Source organism: Xiphias gladius, chromosome 8 (genome assembly GCF_016859285.1).
Source record: "Xiphias gladius isolate SHS-SW01 ecotype Sanya breed wild chromosome 8, ASM1685928v1, whole genome shotgun sequence".
NCBI classification, from domain to species: Eukaryota; Metazoa; Chordata; class Actinopteri; order Istiophoriformes; family Xiphiidae; genus Xiphias; species Xiphias gladius.
This window is the reverse complement of record NC_053407.1, coordinates 20,732,125-20,752,378: the sequence shown is the minus strand read 5'-3', so window position 1 is coordinate 20,752,378 and position 20,254 is coordinate 20,732,125. Positions and strand designations below refer to the sequence as shown.

General features: G+C 40.3%; 1 protein-coding gene across 2 annotated transcripts in view; it reads right to left on the bottom strand.

Moving 5' to 3' along the window:
• The window catches only part of LOC120793727 (cGMP-inhibited 3',5'-cyclic phosphodiesterase A-like), a 73,857-nt gene that overhangs the window by 9,152 nt on the left and 44,451 nt on the right, over positions 1–20,254 (bottom strand). Inside the window, exons 3-11 of one of the 2 annotated variants that reach the window (XM_040134046.1) lie at positions 15,831–16,091; positions 13,096–13,253; positions 4,768–4,841; positions 3,808–3,959; positions 3,517–3,654; positions 3,088–3,199; positions 2,717–2,830; positions 1,869–2,068; positions 503–706 (exon numbers count right to left, since the gene is read on the bottom strand). In XM_040134046.1, the coding sequence (XP_039989980.1) occupies positions 503–706; positions 1,869–2,068; positions 2,717–2,830; positions 3,088–3,199; positions 3,517–3,654; positions 3,808–3,959; positions 4,768–4,841; positions 13,096–13,253; positions 15,831–16,091 (1,413 nt within the window). The remainder of the gene's footprint in view (positions 1–502; positions 707–1,868; positions 2,069–2,716; positions 2,831–3,087; positions 3,200–3,516; positions 3,655–3,807; positions 3,960–4,767; positions 4,842–13,095; positions 13,254–15,830; positions 16,092–20,254) is intronic. The other variant, XM_040134047.1, reaches the window with a different exon arrangement.

Below are 20,254 nucleotides of genomic sequence, written 5' to 3'. Positions count from 1 at the left end.
ATGTTCTGCACAAACAGACCTGTTCCTTGAAAACGACTGGACATTTCCCTTTCAATTAAGCTTATTTTCAATATTAAAAGAGCTAAGGTATGAATTTATGAGAAAAGCAGCCCTACAGAATTCACTTACTCAACCAAACTCAACAAACAACATACACTAAAAAAAATGAATAATACTACTACCACTTAAAGTCTCCCAGACAATTCCTTATTCAGCCAGTCTAGTTTCCATAGACAGTAAAATAAAAGAACTATTCCTACATAAACTTTTCACTTTATATGTGAGGATAGGTACTCTTAACCCAGTGTTGGCACTGGCTTAAAATCATTTGTAGAATTGCTTAAGTTAAAGGTAAATAGGGAATCAGAGAATTGTTTTAAGTTAATGACTTTGTCAAGTTAACATTTTCAAGGGATTTAATCACCATATCCATAAACTTTCCAGATCTAAAGGTTATATCTTATCATTATTTTATGTAGAACAGTTATGTTTTTAGAACTACCTTTGCATTGAACTCAGCAAGGAAGTCAAAGTGCTTCTTCAAATCGGTGGCCAGTATGGCCTCAATGACCAGGAAACGAAAACGCTTGAACTCCACGTGGTCCAAGTTGACGAGGAAGTTGTACTCTGGCCGCGACATGAAGAGGTTCCAGGCTGAGGCAGCATGGTGGTTTTCCAGAACGGATCGATCATTGTAGAGCACTGCCTGTGAACACACACAAACACTTTACATTTACATTTACATTTACTAAATGTCTATGTATCAATCCAACAATCCTGCACAAAAAGTACTAAAAAAAGGGGTATAAAAAGTGAAACTACACAAGAAGATTCAAATGTAGAAGATTCAAATGTTGCTAATAGAAGTTAGTACAACCAGTGGTAGAAAGTTACTAAGCGTATTTACGCAAGTACTGTACACAAGTGTAATTTTGAGGGACATGTATTTTGATTTTCTCCTGCTTTACATTTCTAGTCCACCACATGCCAGAGGCAAAGATTCTAATTTTTTACTCCACTACATATATTTGATAACTTTAGTTACTTGTTACTTTGCAGAACCGATTAACAATACAAAACATAATCAACAAATAAATTGAGTAAATGAGACAAGACAAGACTTTATTGATCCCAGGAGGAAACTCACAAGCTACCCAGAAATACATAAAGTAATTACAATTAGTCCTGCCTTTGCCATCTGCAACCATAAAGATGATGTACAAATGAATGCATCAATACTTATGATCTAAAATATAATATGCCTTATTCTGAAATGGGCTATTCTACATAATGTGTACTTTTACTTTTTGTACTTTAAATATATTTAGGTGTTAATACTTATACTGTTACTTCAGTAAAATTTTGAATGCAGGACTTTTAATTGTAACAGAGTACTTCTACACTGGAAGAAATGGGAAAACCACATAATGCTTCCAAAGCATTGTCAATAAAATTAGGGCCACTGTTCTGCTTTACTGCTCTCTGATATGAGCTATCCTTCAGTATTGTGTCACCTTGTTCCCCCAACTTTAGGATTTATGCTAAGACAGAAAATGCAGTCTCCATCCAGACAAAACTGTACAATTCCAAGCTCATGAATAGTCAGTATCTGACAAGTCATGAGGAGTTACTGTAATTGCTGATTGTCTGATTAAACTGTCAAAGATTCGTTTCAGCTTTGCCAGAGCAGTTTGGCAGTGAAATAGACATAGTGGAGGAAAATTGCCAATCAAATGATCCTCTTGTTGATTCCAAGTTGATTCCAAAGAAAAAGTGAGTGTGTAGCAGTAAATCAGGAAAATGAAGTTGTACGTACTTTGATCCAAGTCAGATACTGATCTATACCATAGACTGAACCGCATGAGTACCTGCGGGGCGCTGGTAGCCACAAGGAAAGCGTTGGTCCGCCCGGGATGGTCGTAATCGTGCATTGCGGCAGCCACATAGAGGGCCATGAGCTCCAGAGCAGGTATGAGGCCCGACAGGCAGCCATAAACATCTTCTGACACAGTGTAGGTCTTTGAAACCAGGAAGCCCATATGACTGTGTGTTATTCCACTGTCGGAGTCTAGCCGCAGGGGACGAGACAAAGCGAGGAGGGGTGAAGAGCAGGGTGACAGAGTTTACACCAACTCACATACTGTACTTTCATCTGCACATGCCTAAACACACAAACGTGCACTCTATATACACACAGAAGCACACACTTGAGCATTCAAATCCACTTAAACTTGGATCAAAGGGATGGCCCTAGTAAGGCATACAAATGAGGTTATGGAAATATGGGTGAGAGGGAACTCTAATCTGCCTTTAATTTCATGCTGTTCGAGACTTCAAATAGTGTTTGGTACGTAAATGCAAGTGCCAAAAGCCTGAGAAAGATAAGACAAACTGTGAGTAGGATAAGAACACACACTCCTGCAGGTTTGATGCTCTGACATTAATGAGATGGCTCACGGTGAGGCTGCAGGCAGTCGGAAAAATCTAAATATAAAGGTCTGGCCTACTTATAGAAAATCTTTACAGTCATAAATAGCTTAACAAAAGTTGGAAAAACTGAACAATAAAGTAACGGGAACTCATTTGTTCTTATGCGGCATCTTAGCTTGATGTTAACAACTTCAGACACACTTTTATGGGCCTGACGGATTCACATACACGCCAGCATCCCCACAAGGTCATGCAAATGTCTGCATGCATGTACCAATCGACCCACCTGAGTCACTGGCAGAACCGTGGTCAGTAATGAGGCTCGGCAGACCTGGCACGGCCTGCGTGGTGAGGTACCAGACTGCATGAAGTACATCTGTGGCGTGGACCCTGTTGTGATCTGGGTCGGGAAAGAAAACAAGTCTGTTCAGTGTGTGCAATCTTCTCCACCAGGGTGCACTGCTGGGCTGCTTATGTTTCTTATAACAGCATATAGGCTGCCATACAACAACATATATATGACTAACACTGGAAAAAAAAACTGTATGACATTTCCCTCTAGTGGCTGGTTTCATTGTTACAGCTGCAAACAAGGCTATAAATGAAGCGAAGCAGAATGAAAGAACATAAGAAGGAGAAGAACATGTTCAAGCTTACATGGTATGTCTCTGTAACCATTCTCAAGGGCATGGAAGTAGTTCATGAATTCTTTTACAGGGATCTTAAAGGTCTCAAACAGGCCAGTGTCTTCAAAGAGCCTGTAGGAGACCTGACACACAAAATCAAATTGTCAGAGTGCTTGTGCGTAACTAACACATTACAAGTAGGAATGTTTCAGTAATTTTATTAAAGTGGAAACTTCAATCAAAAAATAACATGACTGTAGCACTGTAGATAAATATACTGATATTGTATAAAACATCTTTACCTATTCATTTATCAATGCAAAGAAACATAATGTTACTACGTATCTGAGCAGTTTGTATTACTTTTAAGTGTTTGTCCAAATCCTTTATATTATTAAGCAAATAGTCGTTCCCTGGCCGACCTCTGAGCTCAGTCATTGAAGCTCTCAGATGTGCTCACCTGACTGAGGATCCGTCCACATTTCCCATTGGTCTTCTCCATTAAGCTGAAGATGGGGAAGTTCCAATTGTTTAGCTGACTCATTAGAGGCTCCAAGTCCTCCATTACCAACGGCTCTGGAGCCAGAATCGGGTTGTCCTGTGCAAATAACACATGAAGAAAAGTGTTTAAGACTTAAAATACAGTGTTAATAATGTACTGTATGTTCCAGCACAACTGTTTGTTGTGCTTCATTAACAGAGTTATAGGCTACTAATGTGAGTGAAGGCAGTCTGGCTGGCTTCACTGTACCTCAGGAGGTATTAGTGGGTGGAGGATGACATTCTGGGTGGGGTTTTTCCCTTCCTCCGTGTCCTCCTCTGTATGTGCTACATCACTGCTGTCGCTGTGGTTGGCTTCGTGGGTGCTGTCATAGTCTGATGACACAACCACTTGGTCCTCTGCTAGTAAAAGAAAAAACAAAGAGATTCACACTGCTGCCTAAGGGAAATCCACTGTTAATCTCCTTAAACGGATGCATATTAGCAGGTTGTTTGGGATGGTGAATTTACTTCTCTGGTATATCCGCTTCCCCTGAACCCAGTGTGTTATAGTTGGTTATTTTCTGCAATTCTCAAAATGAAAAGTCCCAGAGATGGTGAGTGCTCTTGTTCATTAACACTGATGCATCTCTGTGATTGCTGCCACGCCCCATACCCAAAACATGTCTTGGTGGTGGCTGCGTTGCTTTATAGTCTGTGAGTCTGTATCATCAGAGAAACTGGTACATCTTCACTCAAACATTGGTTGTTGCAAATTGGTGAATGTGTTAAGAATTTCTTGCCCTGTGACTATAAGTGACTGAGACCAAAATCTGATATTTACCTTTAGCTGAAAGGGATTATTATCTTGAAGTATGTATGGAGAGCCAAAAAAAAAAGAAAAAATGAAAAAATAAACAGAGATCCAGACATGCAATTGGAATCACCTATTTGCATTTTCACTACAACACTAATACAAAACAGATTACTTGGGACGGTCATTTGTTTGTTTGGGGCTTTATGCAGGTATATAGTGTAGGAAAGACATTTTTTTTTCTGAGTGTTTTGACGATGTCTACTGTATATATTGGGCCCCTGTAACAGCATATTGTAGTGCGCGCAGGTTGAGATGGAGAGAAAAACACTGTCATACAGTGTGTATGCCCAAAAACCACCCAGTGCGGCTGGGAGGCAGTGGTATTGTTAGAAAGAGCAGAGACCAAGAGCATACCTGACCGTGGTATCCTGTCTCCCTTGTCTATAGAGCCCTCCCCGTGGCTCAGTCTGATGTATGGTCTCCCACAGCTGTAGAAAAGAGGGGTTTGAGAAGTTAAAGATAAAGTGCAAATAAGGATATGGTTCATTTAACTCCATAGATACATACATGATATTCCCTGTTGTAATATTTATATATATATCTAATATATATCAGAATTAATCAATTTCAAAGAAGAAAATGTTTAACCTCTATGTTCTAGAGGCTTCACACTGAAAGACACAGTTAAATGTCAAAAACAAAATACTATCAGGATCAATTTTATCCTCTGCTCTGAGATTTGCATCCAAGTGTGTGTTACAACATCCACCATACTAACCAAATGCAGGACTATGTTTTTTAGCTTTTGTAGGATAAGATAAAATTTAATTATTGTGATAAAATTTTTGTGTTTATCATAATGTTGATAATTCTACATAGCTGTTTTTTTTTTTTTTTTGGCAGAACAGAAAGTTAAAAACCAGTCCAGACCCAAAAATCAACAGAGAATGTTAGAATAAAAAAAACTGGGGGACAAATGAAGAACAGTACACGTGTGTTTTCTTGTAGAAAACAAAATGTGCAAGCCATTGGTGTCTCTAGCTGTGCCAAAGAATTGGGAATAACGCCACGCACGACATCTGTCTTTGATGTCTAACCAGTCGGCAGAAGTTGTCAAAAAAAAAAAAAACTTAATGGGATGCCTACTGTGCTGTCCCCACATGAAATAGACATTCTGCAGATGCTAGGAGAATTATCATTAATGAACTTAATGGATGCACACATTAACACAATGCAATGGGAATACACAAGAAAACAACTGCAAAACACTTGCTTGTACTGGCGATGTTAAAATGACTCATTAGAAAACCGAGCCCACCCTCTTTGAGATTTATGACAGACCAGTGTCAGCCTCAGGAACAGTGCAATGCTAGCCACAACCTCAGAGACGGATGAAAATATTCACATTAACTGACTGCTTTATAAATCAAACAACAAATATTATCTTTTATGGAAAGAGCCTTGAACTGGCCTGTGCTGGTTGGTTAGCTGTGTGACACCACGGGGAGCCTCCCGAGCTGCTCGCAACAGCTTTTCCATGTTTCTCCACTGAGGCCACTGTCAGGCTGTAGGTGGTTCCAATTAAAATACCTCTCCCTAAATGTTGTAAAACCTGCCTTCTCAGAGCAGGAAATGCCTGCCGTTAGAGCATGGTGTCACAGAGAGCACAAAGGCCTGTAGTGTGTCTATCTCCTTCTGATAAATTGTTTCTTGAACACTTTTGAGCTGTACCCGCCCTGCCTAATGGTCCTGAGGCCCCAACAAAGGAAGTTCTGTTGTGTTTGCACGGCCAGGTCGGACCACTGTATGTAATGCCTAGCAGGTGTGGAATATAAAATAGTTTGATAGTTTGGCGGGCGAACAGTTAGTACATTATTGTCAGGGGGGTCTGGGCAAGCAGCAGTGCTTGGCTTAAAAGGTTTACTTTTAATGAAAGTTGAAGAACTGGCAGACACTCTACCTATTCTGCTAATGCAGCAGAATAACCTCAGCTACTAACACTGAGCCTTCAGCCCAGAATGTAAATAAGAAGGCCGGCCATTTTCACTTGAGGAATCTGTCCGTCAGGTATCAAGTGACTTTGCTTTTATCACAAAAAACTACTTAGGTGTAGTTACAGTAGTTAGCACTGCAGTTACAGTAATTTAACTGTCCCACTGAGATACACCTACAGTATGGAGACAAAATACACATTCCTTTATGTTTTCGTTTCAACCCTGTCTCCTCGAAATGACATCTATGTACTAATCATTTGTTTTACCTAATACCTTTGGGAAGAAGGGAACTGCTGCCTGCAAATATGTTTGTTCAGTGAAGGAAACATCTGCATCCTGCAGTGTGGTTAGGTTTAGGCAACAAAAACACGTGGGTTAAGATTAGGAAAAGATCATGGTCAATGTGGAGGTTTTCTTCATTATACAACCAAAACCCAGTCATAATCAAGTGCTGTGAGTGCAACCATCAAAACATGAATTATACTGTAGTTGCTACAAGCAACAGCCGGTTTTCTTTTGTATGTTGAGTTACTGCAGGAAAAATAAATTCAATATGTTGTCAATCAACATTATGCAGATATATTTAGGGTTGTAACTAATGATTATTTCATCGGGGATTAATATGCAAATTATTTTCTCAAATAATCAATTAATGGTTTGGTCTATAAGGAGCCAGAAAATAGTGACAAATGCCTTTTGCAATTTCCCAAGTCTAAAGTTTAGATTACTGCATCTGTGCGACCAACAGAGCCAAAAATCTTTTATTTACTGTGACAGATGAAACAAAAAGCAAACATTAAAAATAATGAATTTTATATCAATTGACTAATTAATTAATCAACTAATATTTTCAGTTCTAGATAAGTTATGTATAATCATATTGTGACTTTGCAGATACTTTTATTAAGTAAAAATCATTGCTGTTGTAAAATTTGTTGTAAATTAGAAGTGAGTAAACATAATTAGATGGGTCAGGCTAGTTTAGTGTTCCTTTTTACAAGACCAATCACACAAAGTCAAAGCTCAAAATTGGTTTCTTGGTTTATACATAATTTAAAAAAAAACAACAAAAAAAAATACCCCAGGTGTTGTACAACAGTCAATTGGGAGTCTGTTTGTGGAGTGGAAAATCACTCCGGTTCTCAGAAACTCTAAAACAAACGCACCTCGGCATTCTTACTGTAAGCATGAACCTCAATCAAGTTAATTATCCTGCAATAGGAAATACTGTCTAAATTGCAACATTGTCTACTTTTTCTGAGAACAGCCCCACCACCTCTCCTCCACCTATGTTGCTTATCTTAATGTTTCGAGCCATGTAATAAGCTTTGACTGGTCTCTGCCTGCTTCCCTCTCTGCTGCAGTTTACTCCCAGATTTTTATATTCCACCACTCACAGCAGGTTGACAGATTACCTTTGGTTCAGAGCCCAAACGGACAGTGTCCAAGCCACAATAAACACAGCAGCCATTATTTCTGATTCCAGTAATCTACCTACTCTGGAGCCAGATGACGTGAAGAAGATAACAGCACAGTGGCCGGGGCCGAGGGAAATGGAAGGTATTCAGTCGCCCCCTTTTTACCGGGTCGCTCCGATAAAAAGCCGATATTGCAGCTTTGAAGTTGGTGTTATTCCTTCTTAACACTGTACGTCACTGAAAGCTGACATGATGGAAAAAGGAGGGAGAAAAAAGAGAAGCCTAATGTCCTAATTAAGATTGTACAGATTTGATGATGGAGCAGAGAGAAGGCAATTGAAGCCATGTGTTCATTTTCTCCCAACCTCCCCTCCATGTGTTTGCCCTCTCTCCCTCCCCTCTTCCCCAAACATCTCTGTCTCTCACTTTTCTGAGAGGACTCATTACATATCAGGAATGGTTATTAGTGTTTTGTTTCATCTGTAAATGAATTCATATGCTACTGCTGTCTTGGCCGGGACTCAACAGGGATAAAACCGATAAATACAAGTTACAGTGCGTAAATTCCAAAACACTCCCCTCTACTCCCCTAAAACTTGGAATTGCTATGTGGAAGCCCGCTTGGGAGATAATGTGTTGGCAGGTTGCCGATTCTTGAGAGACCATCACAAGTTTGATTCCAACAGCAGTGAGTAGATGGCTTTATGCATGGGCCCTGTTTAAGTGTCTCTCAGCTAGACGCTGAGGCCCTATCAGTTCTCTTTTTCATTTTACAAAAACAAAATTTAAATGAAGTGTTATTCAGAAGAGATCCCTCTCTGCTGCAGTAAACTAAATCCAGAGACTCTCTGTCCTCTCCAATTGTGTCTTTATAACCCGTGCCAGAAGAAACAGCTGTGACAGTGTATGTGTGTGTGTGTGTGTGTGTTTGTGTGCGAGTGTGTCTTAATAGTGGGGCTCTGGTGACTGGGGAGAGGCCCAGGTGTTTGTTTATACTCACACCACCATAAGTGGCCATAGCTGGGGCCTGCTGCTGCTGGGCTGGGTTGAGCTTTAAGACCAGGCAACAGGGCTTTGTGTACAGAAGCTTCTCAGTGTGCTTACATTTACAGAACTTGCTCAAGCATCACACTGTCATTGTGGAAACAGACCCAAACAAGCCACTGGCAGATGCAGCCCACACACTTTGGAGGACTCAAAACAAAACAAAACGGAGTGTGGGGATTTTTTTTTTTTGCAGTGCTTAACTCAGTGCAGCAAACAATATTATATAGAACTGAAGGCTGGATTTAGGCATCAGGTGTAGACTATTACGTCATTATTGAAATATGACTCAACTGTAACATGGCATCTTTTACAATTTTTAGACAGAGTTGTAGAAATGAACTTTTTTTAATGAAAGGAATTGGAAAGAGGAGAGATGGTTGAATGTACTTTAGTTCTATTTGTGTAATACCTGCTGTGATTAAATCTGCATATCACAACTTTCACATAAACAGAGGTTTCAAAAGTCTTTGATTTGTAATCATGTCCTGGGCAGGCCAGGACCACTTTGAGCACAGGTTATATTAACTTTTAGTGTTTTATCCTGTGCCATGCCTCAGTTTTATACATAACACCATTTGTGTAAAATGTGATTTATGGTTTATTTGGTTTCTTTCTTTCTTTTTTTTTTTTTTAAATTGTTTTCTTCCCTTTTTTTGTGTGAATATTTGGACAAACAAACAATTCCAAACAAATAGCTTCTTATCAACTAGCAGATACACAATCTAACAGTTAATTGTTCAGATACTAATAAATAATTATTAAATAATTAAAATAATTTTATCTTAGAATTCGACCTACATGTGAGTGGCTTGGTCTTTCGTAAATTGTCAAGTCACCTTAAAATATGTCATTAGTATGGGGATGTCCATGTAACAGAGAAGAATGTATTCAGTGAACACACTGATACAGTATATGCAAAATTTGCATGGAAAATAACACACACACACACATTTCTTTTTTTCATTTTTTTTTTACAATTTGCTATGCAAGATTGAGAAGTTCACCCTCTACAGCAGGGTACATGTACACTGTCACGAAGAAATATTTAGTTATTGACTTGATAAAAACATACACGATCAACCACCTGAACGTGACACATGTGATGGTTAAACATCTCATTCCAAAACCATGAGCATTAATCTGCTACTGTTTGAGCCACCACTCCCCTGGGACAGCATTCCACAAGACTTTGGAACCTGGCTACTGGGATTTTCTCCCATTTAGCCACAAGAGCACTCGTGAGTGTGGGCACTGTGTTGGGCGATAAGTCGGCATTCAAATTCATCCAAATAGTTTTTAATGTAGTTAAGGTAAGATTTCTGTGCAGGGAAACCCAGAACTCCACTCTATGGCTGTGTCATGCTTCCCCAAACGTTTGCCACAAAGTTGGACGCAAACTAGTGTCTAAAATATCACTAAATGTTGTAAAATTAGGATTTCCCGTACTTGAAACATAGGGGCCAAACCATAAAAAACAGAACCAGGGCAGGCAAAGTACACAAATGTGAGGGGACAGATGGGTCCACATACTTTTGGCCTTATAGTGTGAGCAGGTCAAATTTCTGCAGAGGGGTCAATTCATATTTCATACACGTTATTTTGAGAAAAGCAGAGATAATTACATTGTGCAGGAACTGAAGTTGCCTTTGCTCATGTGTTACATGATCCGTCCTGATGGATGCAGCAGCCCACTGTTCTGCCCTTCTTAATAAATGGTCAGAAATCAGCCCGTCTACATGCCAATAATGTAAAAAGCTATTGGAAATATTACTGCACCTAATCTTTGATCTCAGCAAATACTGTAGGTGTGTCTATCTGACACGAGCTGCAGACAACGTCTGGCTGGCTACTTAGTTTCTCCAGGCAGCTTGGCTTAAACTATTACCTTGGAAAACAAGAGCCACATGTTTTTATGGGAACAGTTCAGTTTTACAGTACAGCTATAATAAATTAATAGCTTCATGAAACAAATTTCCTCACAACAAACAATACTCATACAGTGAAAATACACAAATTCTTTCACTGGCAACAACATGGATGAATTAACTTGAGACAGATATAATTTCAAGTAATCTGTATAAAAATATATATACCAACTATAATCAGTACATTACCACAGTAGCCTTCAATTAGTCACCAACGTAAACCCTGTCTACACCTGATTGGATAAACATACCACTGCCCTGCTGCCCTGTGATTGGTCTTCGCTCCTAATTTCCAAACTAAAACAAAAAACAAAAAAACACAAACAAAAACAAAAACAAAAAAATGTGGCAACCCTGCTGGAAATATTGAATTTCTCTAAAACTATCCACCCAAATTAGTTTCCAAATTAATCTGATGTGGGAAATAGGCCATGCAGCTGCAGATTCATGCCTCATTTTACATCTAAAACACCTAGTTTTAACAATTGTTGCCAAGTTGCAGGGAGTTTGCAAAAGCGGTGAGTTCGTTTTTATCCAAAAGTTTGCTGACTGGTCCGGTAAATACATGAGCAAGCCGATTAAAATCTCAAGTTCCAGACACAAAGCTTGTAGTGAAAAGAGAGCTCAAAAGATCTAAACTGACAGTTTGGATCTTTTTATTCGAAAAAAAAAAAAAAAAACTTCATGTGTCAGATATTTTTTAAACCCAGTATTAAAATACAGAAAGGAAGAAAGCAGATAAATCTGTTGTTGTTCGGTATGTATGCACATAAACTTGCAAACAAACGCAAGTGAGCAACACAAAGGTTATCACCGCTTGAAACCGTATGCTTTGAATCCATGCTGGCTGTTTTCACCGCGTCTTTGAGTCAGATATCAGACATGGCTTTCTAAAGTTCTTCTACATATTAATAATTAAGCCTCAGTTTAGAGATCAGACAGATGTTCATATGCACCATTACAAAAATTAGGTTAACTTTGCAAGACAACCACACACACACACACATTTACACAAACTTACACTAGGCACTAAGTGTCCCACCAGCTTGAATAAGGTAGATTGAACACACTTGTTGAGGCATAGTTAATATTTTAGAGACTGGGAGCACATTCTGTCTAGTATTGCTTGTGCATCCACATTATAAAAACATTATATGAATGATAACTCATATTCAAGTACTCGCAAACATGCACAGCGGAAAAATTTCCAAGCCGAATCTCCATTTTTCTAGCCTTTTAAAATTCATAAAAAACGTTATTTCCCCTGAGCTGTTCTAAGATTACCAAAACAGAACGTCACAGTAATCACAAAGTAATTGTAAGGAATACAAGCTCTGCAGTAAATTAAGCTGAAATAGTCACTTAGTAATCATAACTACTCTAATAAATTAAGACTGTGTTTTTTCAAGATTTATTGCATCAACGTGATTTTCTAGCAAAATTAAAAACAGCAGAAACAAGCACAGTCATTTTTTATGTTTTCAGGAATATGCTACTGTCGTTTCTTCATATTTCTACTGATTCACTGCGTCTGTTTAAGTCCAGTCTGAACACAAGGCAACTATCAGGTCCGATTTTCTCGACATCTTTTACTAAACCAAATGCATCCAGGCACAAACCCCACCCACGCACATACATGCTTACATGCGCACAGAACCCCATGAATGCGCACAAACACTCATCAGCAATCACACATAACCTGCAACCTTCTCTATCCTACAACACTTTTGCCCCAAAGTGCTAAAAAAAAACTTCAAAACACCTACATAAAACCATGCATTGTACATTATATCACATGCATATAGGTCTACAACCATGATTCTTCTGTGTTAGCCTGAGTCTTGTGCTATCTTCAGCACTAATGTGCTGAGAGTTGATGTGTGGCTTAGTTATTCAGGTTAATACGTTCGCCTGTGGGGCATATTTCCATTCTGGCTCGCTTTGCACACACGTCCTTTTCCAAACTGCTGTGCCATTACTGTTCACTCACACTGCTGTCTTTGGTATCACTACAGCCACACTGCTGGGGCTAAGTCTCGTAACCTTCAGAGTGATGTTTCATTGTGTGGCATCCATTGTAGGAGTCCTCTTTTAAGCATTTCTACCACACTTATGTTTACCTACAGTACAATGTTGCACAGTTGGCCCTAATTAATGTACTGAAACACAAAGTTCTGGGGCTTTGCATCGAACATAGAAATTATACAGCCAGCAAATAATAAAGTAAAAGTCGGACTGCATTTGCTAATTCTGCAACTTGAAGAAAAGTAAGGGTCTGAGGATAGAGGATGTATATGCTGGGACAGAAAAGAACAGAATAAGAATGAGGCATCAGTTGTTCAGCTGTAGCTCAGGTACCTGCAGGTGAGTGTTTCATGGTAGGGTTTGATGCTGGCGCTGCGGTCCCTTCGGACAGGCCCCGGCTCGATGGTGGGCAGGCCTGTGGCGGAGGTGGTGGTGGTCCACGTGGAAGAGATTCTTCTCAGAAGGCCAGGGTGGAGACTCCGCCTCAGACGCTGCACACACACACACACACACACACACACACACACAGGAAAATATATACGCACACACAGTTAACACTGCTGGAAAATCCTTCTCATCACTGTATTGGAAATGAATACAATCTTCACCCATGATTAACTGCGGGAGTGAAAAAAACATGGCTGTAATTGTGTTTGTGTTCAGATAAAAGCTCTAAAAGTGCTCCCACCTGTAAGATAAACTTAATGCTTATTCGCTTTGTCTCCAGTCAAATGGATCATCTAGATGAGACAGTTGTTTTTCCTGCATCTGCCCAAGATGAAACAAATGATGCAGGTGATATAACTTGGAAAATTTTTCTTGATTGGAGACATTTAACCTTTTTTTTTTTTTTCACTTTATTCACAGGGAATCAACACTGCGGTCATAACTGACTGGAGGATATTTGCAGGCAGCGTTGCCAAGATGCTACTCATGGTACATTATTAGAGACAATGTCAGTATTGCATTGCACAGATACATCTCATCGCAGGGATTCTGCCCGTCTCCGAGTCTAAGTCTCTTCTGTCTCGCTCTCTCAGTCGCTTGCTTTATCTGTCTTTTGTTTGCTCTTTCCCTGGGATTCCCAGTGGTCTGTGCCCTTGTGATGCCTCCATCTGTTCGGTGCCATGCAGCAGCTTTGGCACAGCAGCACTAAACATGGCAGGCTCTCTCTCGCTCAGTCTTCTGCAGGGTGACCTAGTAAAGATCGCCCCAGAATCCTGAATGAGCCCATTCACAGCAAGGCGTCATATACTGAGTGCAAATCCACACACTCATACAGGGTGTCGGTTTAGGTCACTTTAGGGGACATGTTACCGACTGACATTCGTCTTGGCGCTGTTACCATAACCGTAATTTAAGCCCGATAAAGATTTTAAAACGTGCTGAATTCAGTTGCAGAGTAACACACCTACAAGAAAGCCATGCACAATCAGTGCATATGAACACACACAGACAAACAATGACGCATTTATGCAGCACAAAATTGCATATATGCAGATCCACAGACCAGGGTTCTCCCAAGAACAAAACACCTGCCTATGCTGCTGCTGAAAAATGTATTACCAATGTGTTTTGTATGGTGTGTACTAAAATTGCATGAAAATGTGTGTTTAACTTCCTAATAGGAAAGTGGAATAATAGTACTGTATGTATGACTGTATGATTTTGCAGCTCCATTGTTCCACTCTTTAATGAAAGTCCTGGATACATCGACCAAAAGCAGAAACACCCATGACACAGAAACACACACACACACACACACACACACACACACACACACACACACACACACACATCACAATCGGCAATTGCCTTGCAAAACCAGGCCGTCCTCACAAAAAAGGAAAAACATTACAGCTGTTGCCTGCTGCTGCCAGTGTCGATTCGAATTTATAAATGGGCTTATTTCTATAACTGCTTAAATGAGGAAAGTGAGATCAGTATAACTTCAAACATTTCACAGGTAGTTGTGTGTTTTGTCAGTCACGTTTTTTGATGTTTGTGCAGCATGTGCTTCCAATCAATGGCATTTTTGCAGCATAAAGAACCTGCGCTGTATGGGACAACAAATGAGTTTTGGAAAAGTGCCTGAAAGGGCGCATCAGTATGCACCACGAAGGACATCAAACTCTTAGCCAGCAGGCAGAAAAGCAAGCACAGGGCTTTCCACTCTTCGCCTTCACACAGCCTCACTGGCCACTCCACGGGTGCAGTTTGTCTTAGCTATTTTTACAAAGTTCAGATGATGTAAAAATACACCTGTCGGACAAGCAGTTGGCTGGATGGCATGATAGCCATCGCCACACACCAGAAAGCCAGGATAGGTATCTTTCTCAAATTAAGAGCTGGATCCATAATCGCATAATCGTGGCTGGGGGACTGGGGGTCCAGTTTCGTCCCTCTTTGTAACCGTTGGAGAGATGTGTTCACCTTCATGTTGCCTACTCGACTCACACACACACACACACACACACACACACACACACACACACACACACACACACACACACACACACACACACACACACACACACACACACACACACACACACACACACACACACACACACACGCACGTACAGACACAGACACACGCACACACAGACACACACACACACACACACACACTGTCTGGCTCTGCACATCTGTCATGTTGACACAGCTGTGGCTATGAAAGGGAGAACAGTGCTCCAAGCAGTAGACGTGCTCTATTTTTCTCCGCTGAACTCTATGAAAATACACTCCTTCATTTGATGCTGAAAGCTCTGAGAGCAGGAAACACTCATTAGCTGAAACATGGGCTAAAAGATTAACATGTGTGGGGAGCGCTGTATGGTGTATAAATCATTTGGCCTTAATAAGGTGGACCGCATTTCCATCTAAGGATTATTTCAGCCGTTTCCAAATAAAATTGTTTTCTGTCTGGTCCTTGACTACTCTTGATTAATAAATCTAACTTTTAATATTTTGGTGAGGTATTGTCACTTTCATGTAGGCTTCCGAGTTATGCATATCTTACCAAAAAGGTGTAAATCATGACACTCGGTCTTCATTCATTTCCTTACCTTGTGGATGGAGGTCTTCTCTCCTTTCTCAGGTCCCTCCTCTGAGTCGGAGCAGGTGTAGGCATCGCTGGGGTTAAGCAGGGGAGCAGGGCGTGGCCGGTGCAGGGGCTGGAAGGTGAGCTGGGTGGTTAGCAGGTTGCTGACGGCCCGCAGTGAGGTGCAGGTGTTGGGGGGCAGAGAGGGGTCAGCCAGCAGGTCTGTGATTAGTCCATGAGCTTCTCCCATCACTGCTATGTCCACCATGACAGTGGTGCCTGATGACTATGGGGTGACAGGGAGACAGAGAAACAAGAAAAGAACATCACTGCTGCTGCAGCTAACGTGAGTTGATGCTAATTAACGGCTGGGCTGATAGCGGCTGTGTGCAGCTTCTTGGTGGCAGGCTTGAGGAGCAGCTGCGTAAACTATGTCAGCAGCTCTATTGTCAGAACATAATGTGGTTAACGGTAAAATTGCCATCACTTGTGTTGTTTATCCTGCAGAACTGGCAGTCAAACTATGCAGAAGTTTTACAGTAGTTTATGTTTCTGCATTAAGACAAACAGCTTTATCTTTATATTGGTGGAAATTGACATTTACTCAAATACTACTGATAAGTGCTATTCTGAGGTATTTGTAGTTAACCTAAAGTTGCATCAACAATATTTTTATATAAACAATGGGTCATATTTTGAGTATCAGTCTCACTGCATTCATCAGTCTTATGTGGCTGCAGCAGACGGCTGTTTTCAGTCAAAAATCTCTGATAAACTCAAAAAAACGCTAGTTAGTGAATAGCTGGTCAACACAGTGGAGCATCTTAAGAGCCAGAAATTACCCTCAGGGGTTAGCGGAGAACAAAACTGGACTAAAAGGAGAGTCAATACTGGATTTACATCAAACGGACAAAAGCACAATTTCAAATGAATATCAATGTTATATCGTGTCTGCTTGATATGTAAACAGGCAACTTTTTTACATGTGCGCCATAACAACTCTATACGGTGATAGTATGTCAGTGTAGTGTTTTTACAGCTTGTTGTGCTGCCTCCAAAAAAAAAAAGAAGCAAGTTCAAGTATCTTAATTTAATGCTACTTTATACAGATTATATCTCTACTGGACTTTAAAACATGATGTATGTCTATACAGTGAATTAGATTGCACAACCATGTACAAAATAGTTAACATTAGGTTAACTGACTAGCTTCGGCACTAAAGAGCACTTAACAGCAGCTCAAAATCTTGCTTTTGCTGACCTCCAGTGGTTTGACTCCTCACCTTGTTAAGGTGATGTAGAAGTGTACTCGGGGTGCGTCCGTGCACCGTGACATCATTGTCAGATGTGGTTTCAAGTGCAACAGAGCACATTTCTGGCCCAACCCAACTACGCGCGTTGGTGACGCTGACTGCGATTCGAGATACACAGGAAACAACCAGAGAACGCAGTGAAACACTGCTTTTCCCTCTAAATGCTGATTACACTTTAATGTATAAATAATATAATAATATCTTATAAAATATTATAGTATATGAAAATATAACACTGCTGGGGACCATTCTGCCTGCAAAGTGAGTACTTTCACTTTTGATATTAGCATACTTACATTTTGCTGATAATTTTAATATACTGTACGAAGAATTCTGAAGGTAGGACTTTTACCTGTAATTGATTATTATTACGTTGCTGTATCGCCACATTTACTTAAGTAAAGGATCTGAATCCTTCTTTCATCACTAGTCTTTATTCACTCATAAAATATTAAATCACAACAATCACAACTAAAGCTGATACAACAAAGACAAAGCCCGATTTAAAAGCTGCCACAGTCTGCATGCAAATATAAAGTGGGAGGCCAATTGTACAGCAGCAAAAATTAACATTCAGCAGGAGCTTTGTCCTATGTCAATAGAGAATGTCTTATTGAGGACACTGGCAGTGCAAACAGCCATAACCAGATCAAAAGTGCACTTAGCTCAGGGAAAAACCAACATGGCAAAAAATGAGGCAAATTTTAAACATAAACAATACCCAAACCCAAATCAGCAGTATGAAAGTAAGAAAGAAATAGACAATTGATTTTGGACCACTATTATAGGAGTTACATTCAATCGTAGTGTCGGACTGAGATTCTGCCAAGCATCGTAAAGCCTATTATAGTTGAGGTAGCACACCAAGCTATGCGCATGCAGGTGTACACTTACAACAACTCACAAAGGTTTAATTCTATACCTTATATGGCTCCTTTTAGCTCAGAGAAAGCAAAAACATAAGGAGGAGCAGGGAGTGGTTCTTCACAGCAGTAGGAGTTGACGTACTTGCAGCCAATAAAAGCTCATCAACAACAACATTAGGCTGAAACAGGTTCCGCACAGCTGTGTATTACTGGATTCGCAATGAATGGACTCATTAGCAATGTCTCAGCAAGAATCTTGACTTTTGACTTCCTCACTCCTGACCTCTCAGATGGCCAACAGCCATCCTCTGTTTCTGACCGTCTGCCGCACGTCTTTGAAGGAACCGGCGTAGTGTGAGCCGGCCTTGTTTTCACAGGGTAAAGTGAAAAGTTCACAACCCACTCTTAATTTCTCTGCCTAGAGCAGTTGATCAACCACAACTAAACACAGGTCAGTCCTGGCTGCCAGCTAATTTATCTAATAAGCTCACGAGTTCCCTTTTTCCCCAAAGAATGTTATCAGATCTTTCTCCCCCAATGTCCCATTCACTTTGACACCAACTGCCAGGCACCCAGAATTATTCTGTTTACACTGGCAAGTGGCAAGAGGTTGACCTGAGTTACATGGGTGAACACCTCTCATTCGTCTCCACTTGTGGCAAAAGTGAAGATGTAGGATTTTATTTTTCTTGTCATATTACATAAGTCACTGTACATATAGAATTTTCCTACTGATCTGCAAAAATAACAAAGGTGTGTTCAGTGGTGTGAGGGCATTCCCCCACATATTTACTGATAAATCTGAGACAACCAGCGTTGCAACTAAGCTAATCTCTTTTAAAGACAAGAAGACATCCTGTGGGACCTCTTCTAGAACATTTCTGGACAGATGACTATTGTATTCCTCTCATCCCTCCTCTCCTCTACATTTTCTCTTTTACTTTTCCCTCCCATCTTTCCTATACTCTGCTCTGATGCATACCAGGAGGATAAGATGTAAACAACTGTCTCTCAGCTCATTTAAAGGCTGATTTAGGAGTTTGCTAAATAGGGGTTAAAGGAGAATACGGCTGCTGGAAAACATCTGGCTGTACAGAGACAACAGTGATGCTTCAGGGGTCTGAGTATCCCCAAACGTGTGCAAACACACACAAACTCATCTTCAACTTCTAAAAACTTTACCCCTGGTTCTCACACAGCCAACTCAAAAGCTGAGCGAAAACATACGTAACATATACAAAGGCTGACACAAAAATATACAGTGACATTGGCGCATAAAAAGATACAAAGGGCATCATTCTGAGCATGCAGCACAGAGACACACATGTGCACCTAGATAAACACACTTTGCAAGGAGGATGAGAATCTAAGCTTGACCAACTCCAAAACTGGACCCAGGTGGCTATAAAAGGGGAGGGAATGATGAATGTGTTGGGTTTGGGATCAAGTCACTTAGTGCCCAAAACCTGACATGAAAAATAAAGTGTGGTGAAAGGCTCCAAGTGCATGTGTAGCAAACGAGATGTGAGCTTTGGAGCACACAGTGGGAATCTTGCTTCCACTGAATTTGTCCTGTTATTATTGACCTGAAAAAGTCACAATACCTGTCTGCTACAATATGCAAGCCATTATCTTGCTGCATTAGAAAGAATGTGTTGTTAAAGTATATCTACCTTTGAAAATCTTCTCTCTGAACTTCCCCAGAATATTTATGGGACGAGGAGTTAGCGCTTTGAGCTATTGAACAAAACTGACTGCAGGGAGAGATAAAGAATGTAAAGTCCTGACCATCACTGGCTCAAGCTTTTAAGCATCCCTTAAAAGCTAAGTCTTGGCTGGAAGGTACCTCCTGATGTTCTTAAAACCTGAGAAACATCAATGGAAATCCTGTCACAGACCAAACTGAGAGCGTGTTACATAATATCATAAGGTTATATAAGCATTTCCTGTCAGGTTAGATGATCAATTTCATTCATCAGCCATGGCCACCTCTTTAGCAGCAGGCTTCATCTTCGGAGAGGATAGATCTCATACAAGCCCCAGAGTAACCCCTGTCTGGGAAAAAACACTGTGAGTATCAGAGAAAAAGCTTTTGGACAGATTGCATGGTGACGCATTTCAAAATTCTTAATATTTCTCTGAAAATACCATGGCGGATTTTCCTACCTTGGACACATCTGTGGTGTTTGTAAAGTCCATTAAAAACTGCGATTATAATCGATGTATTTTAACTTTACACTGAGGCTGTATATGTCTTTAATTACTTGTTT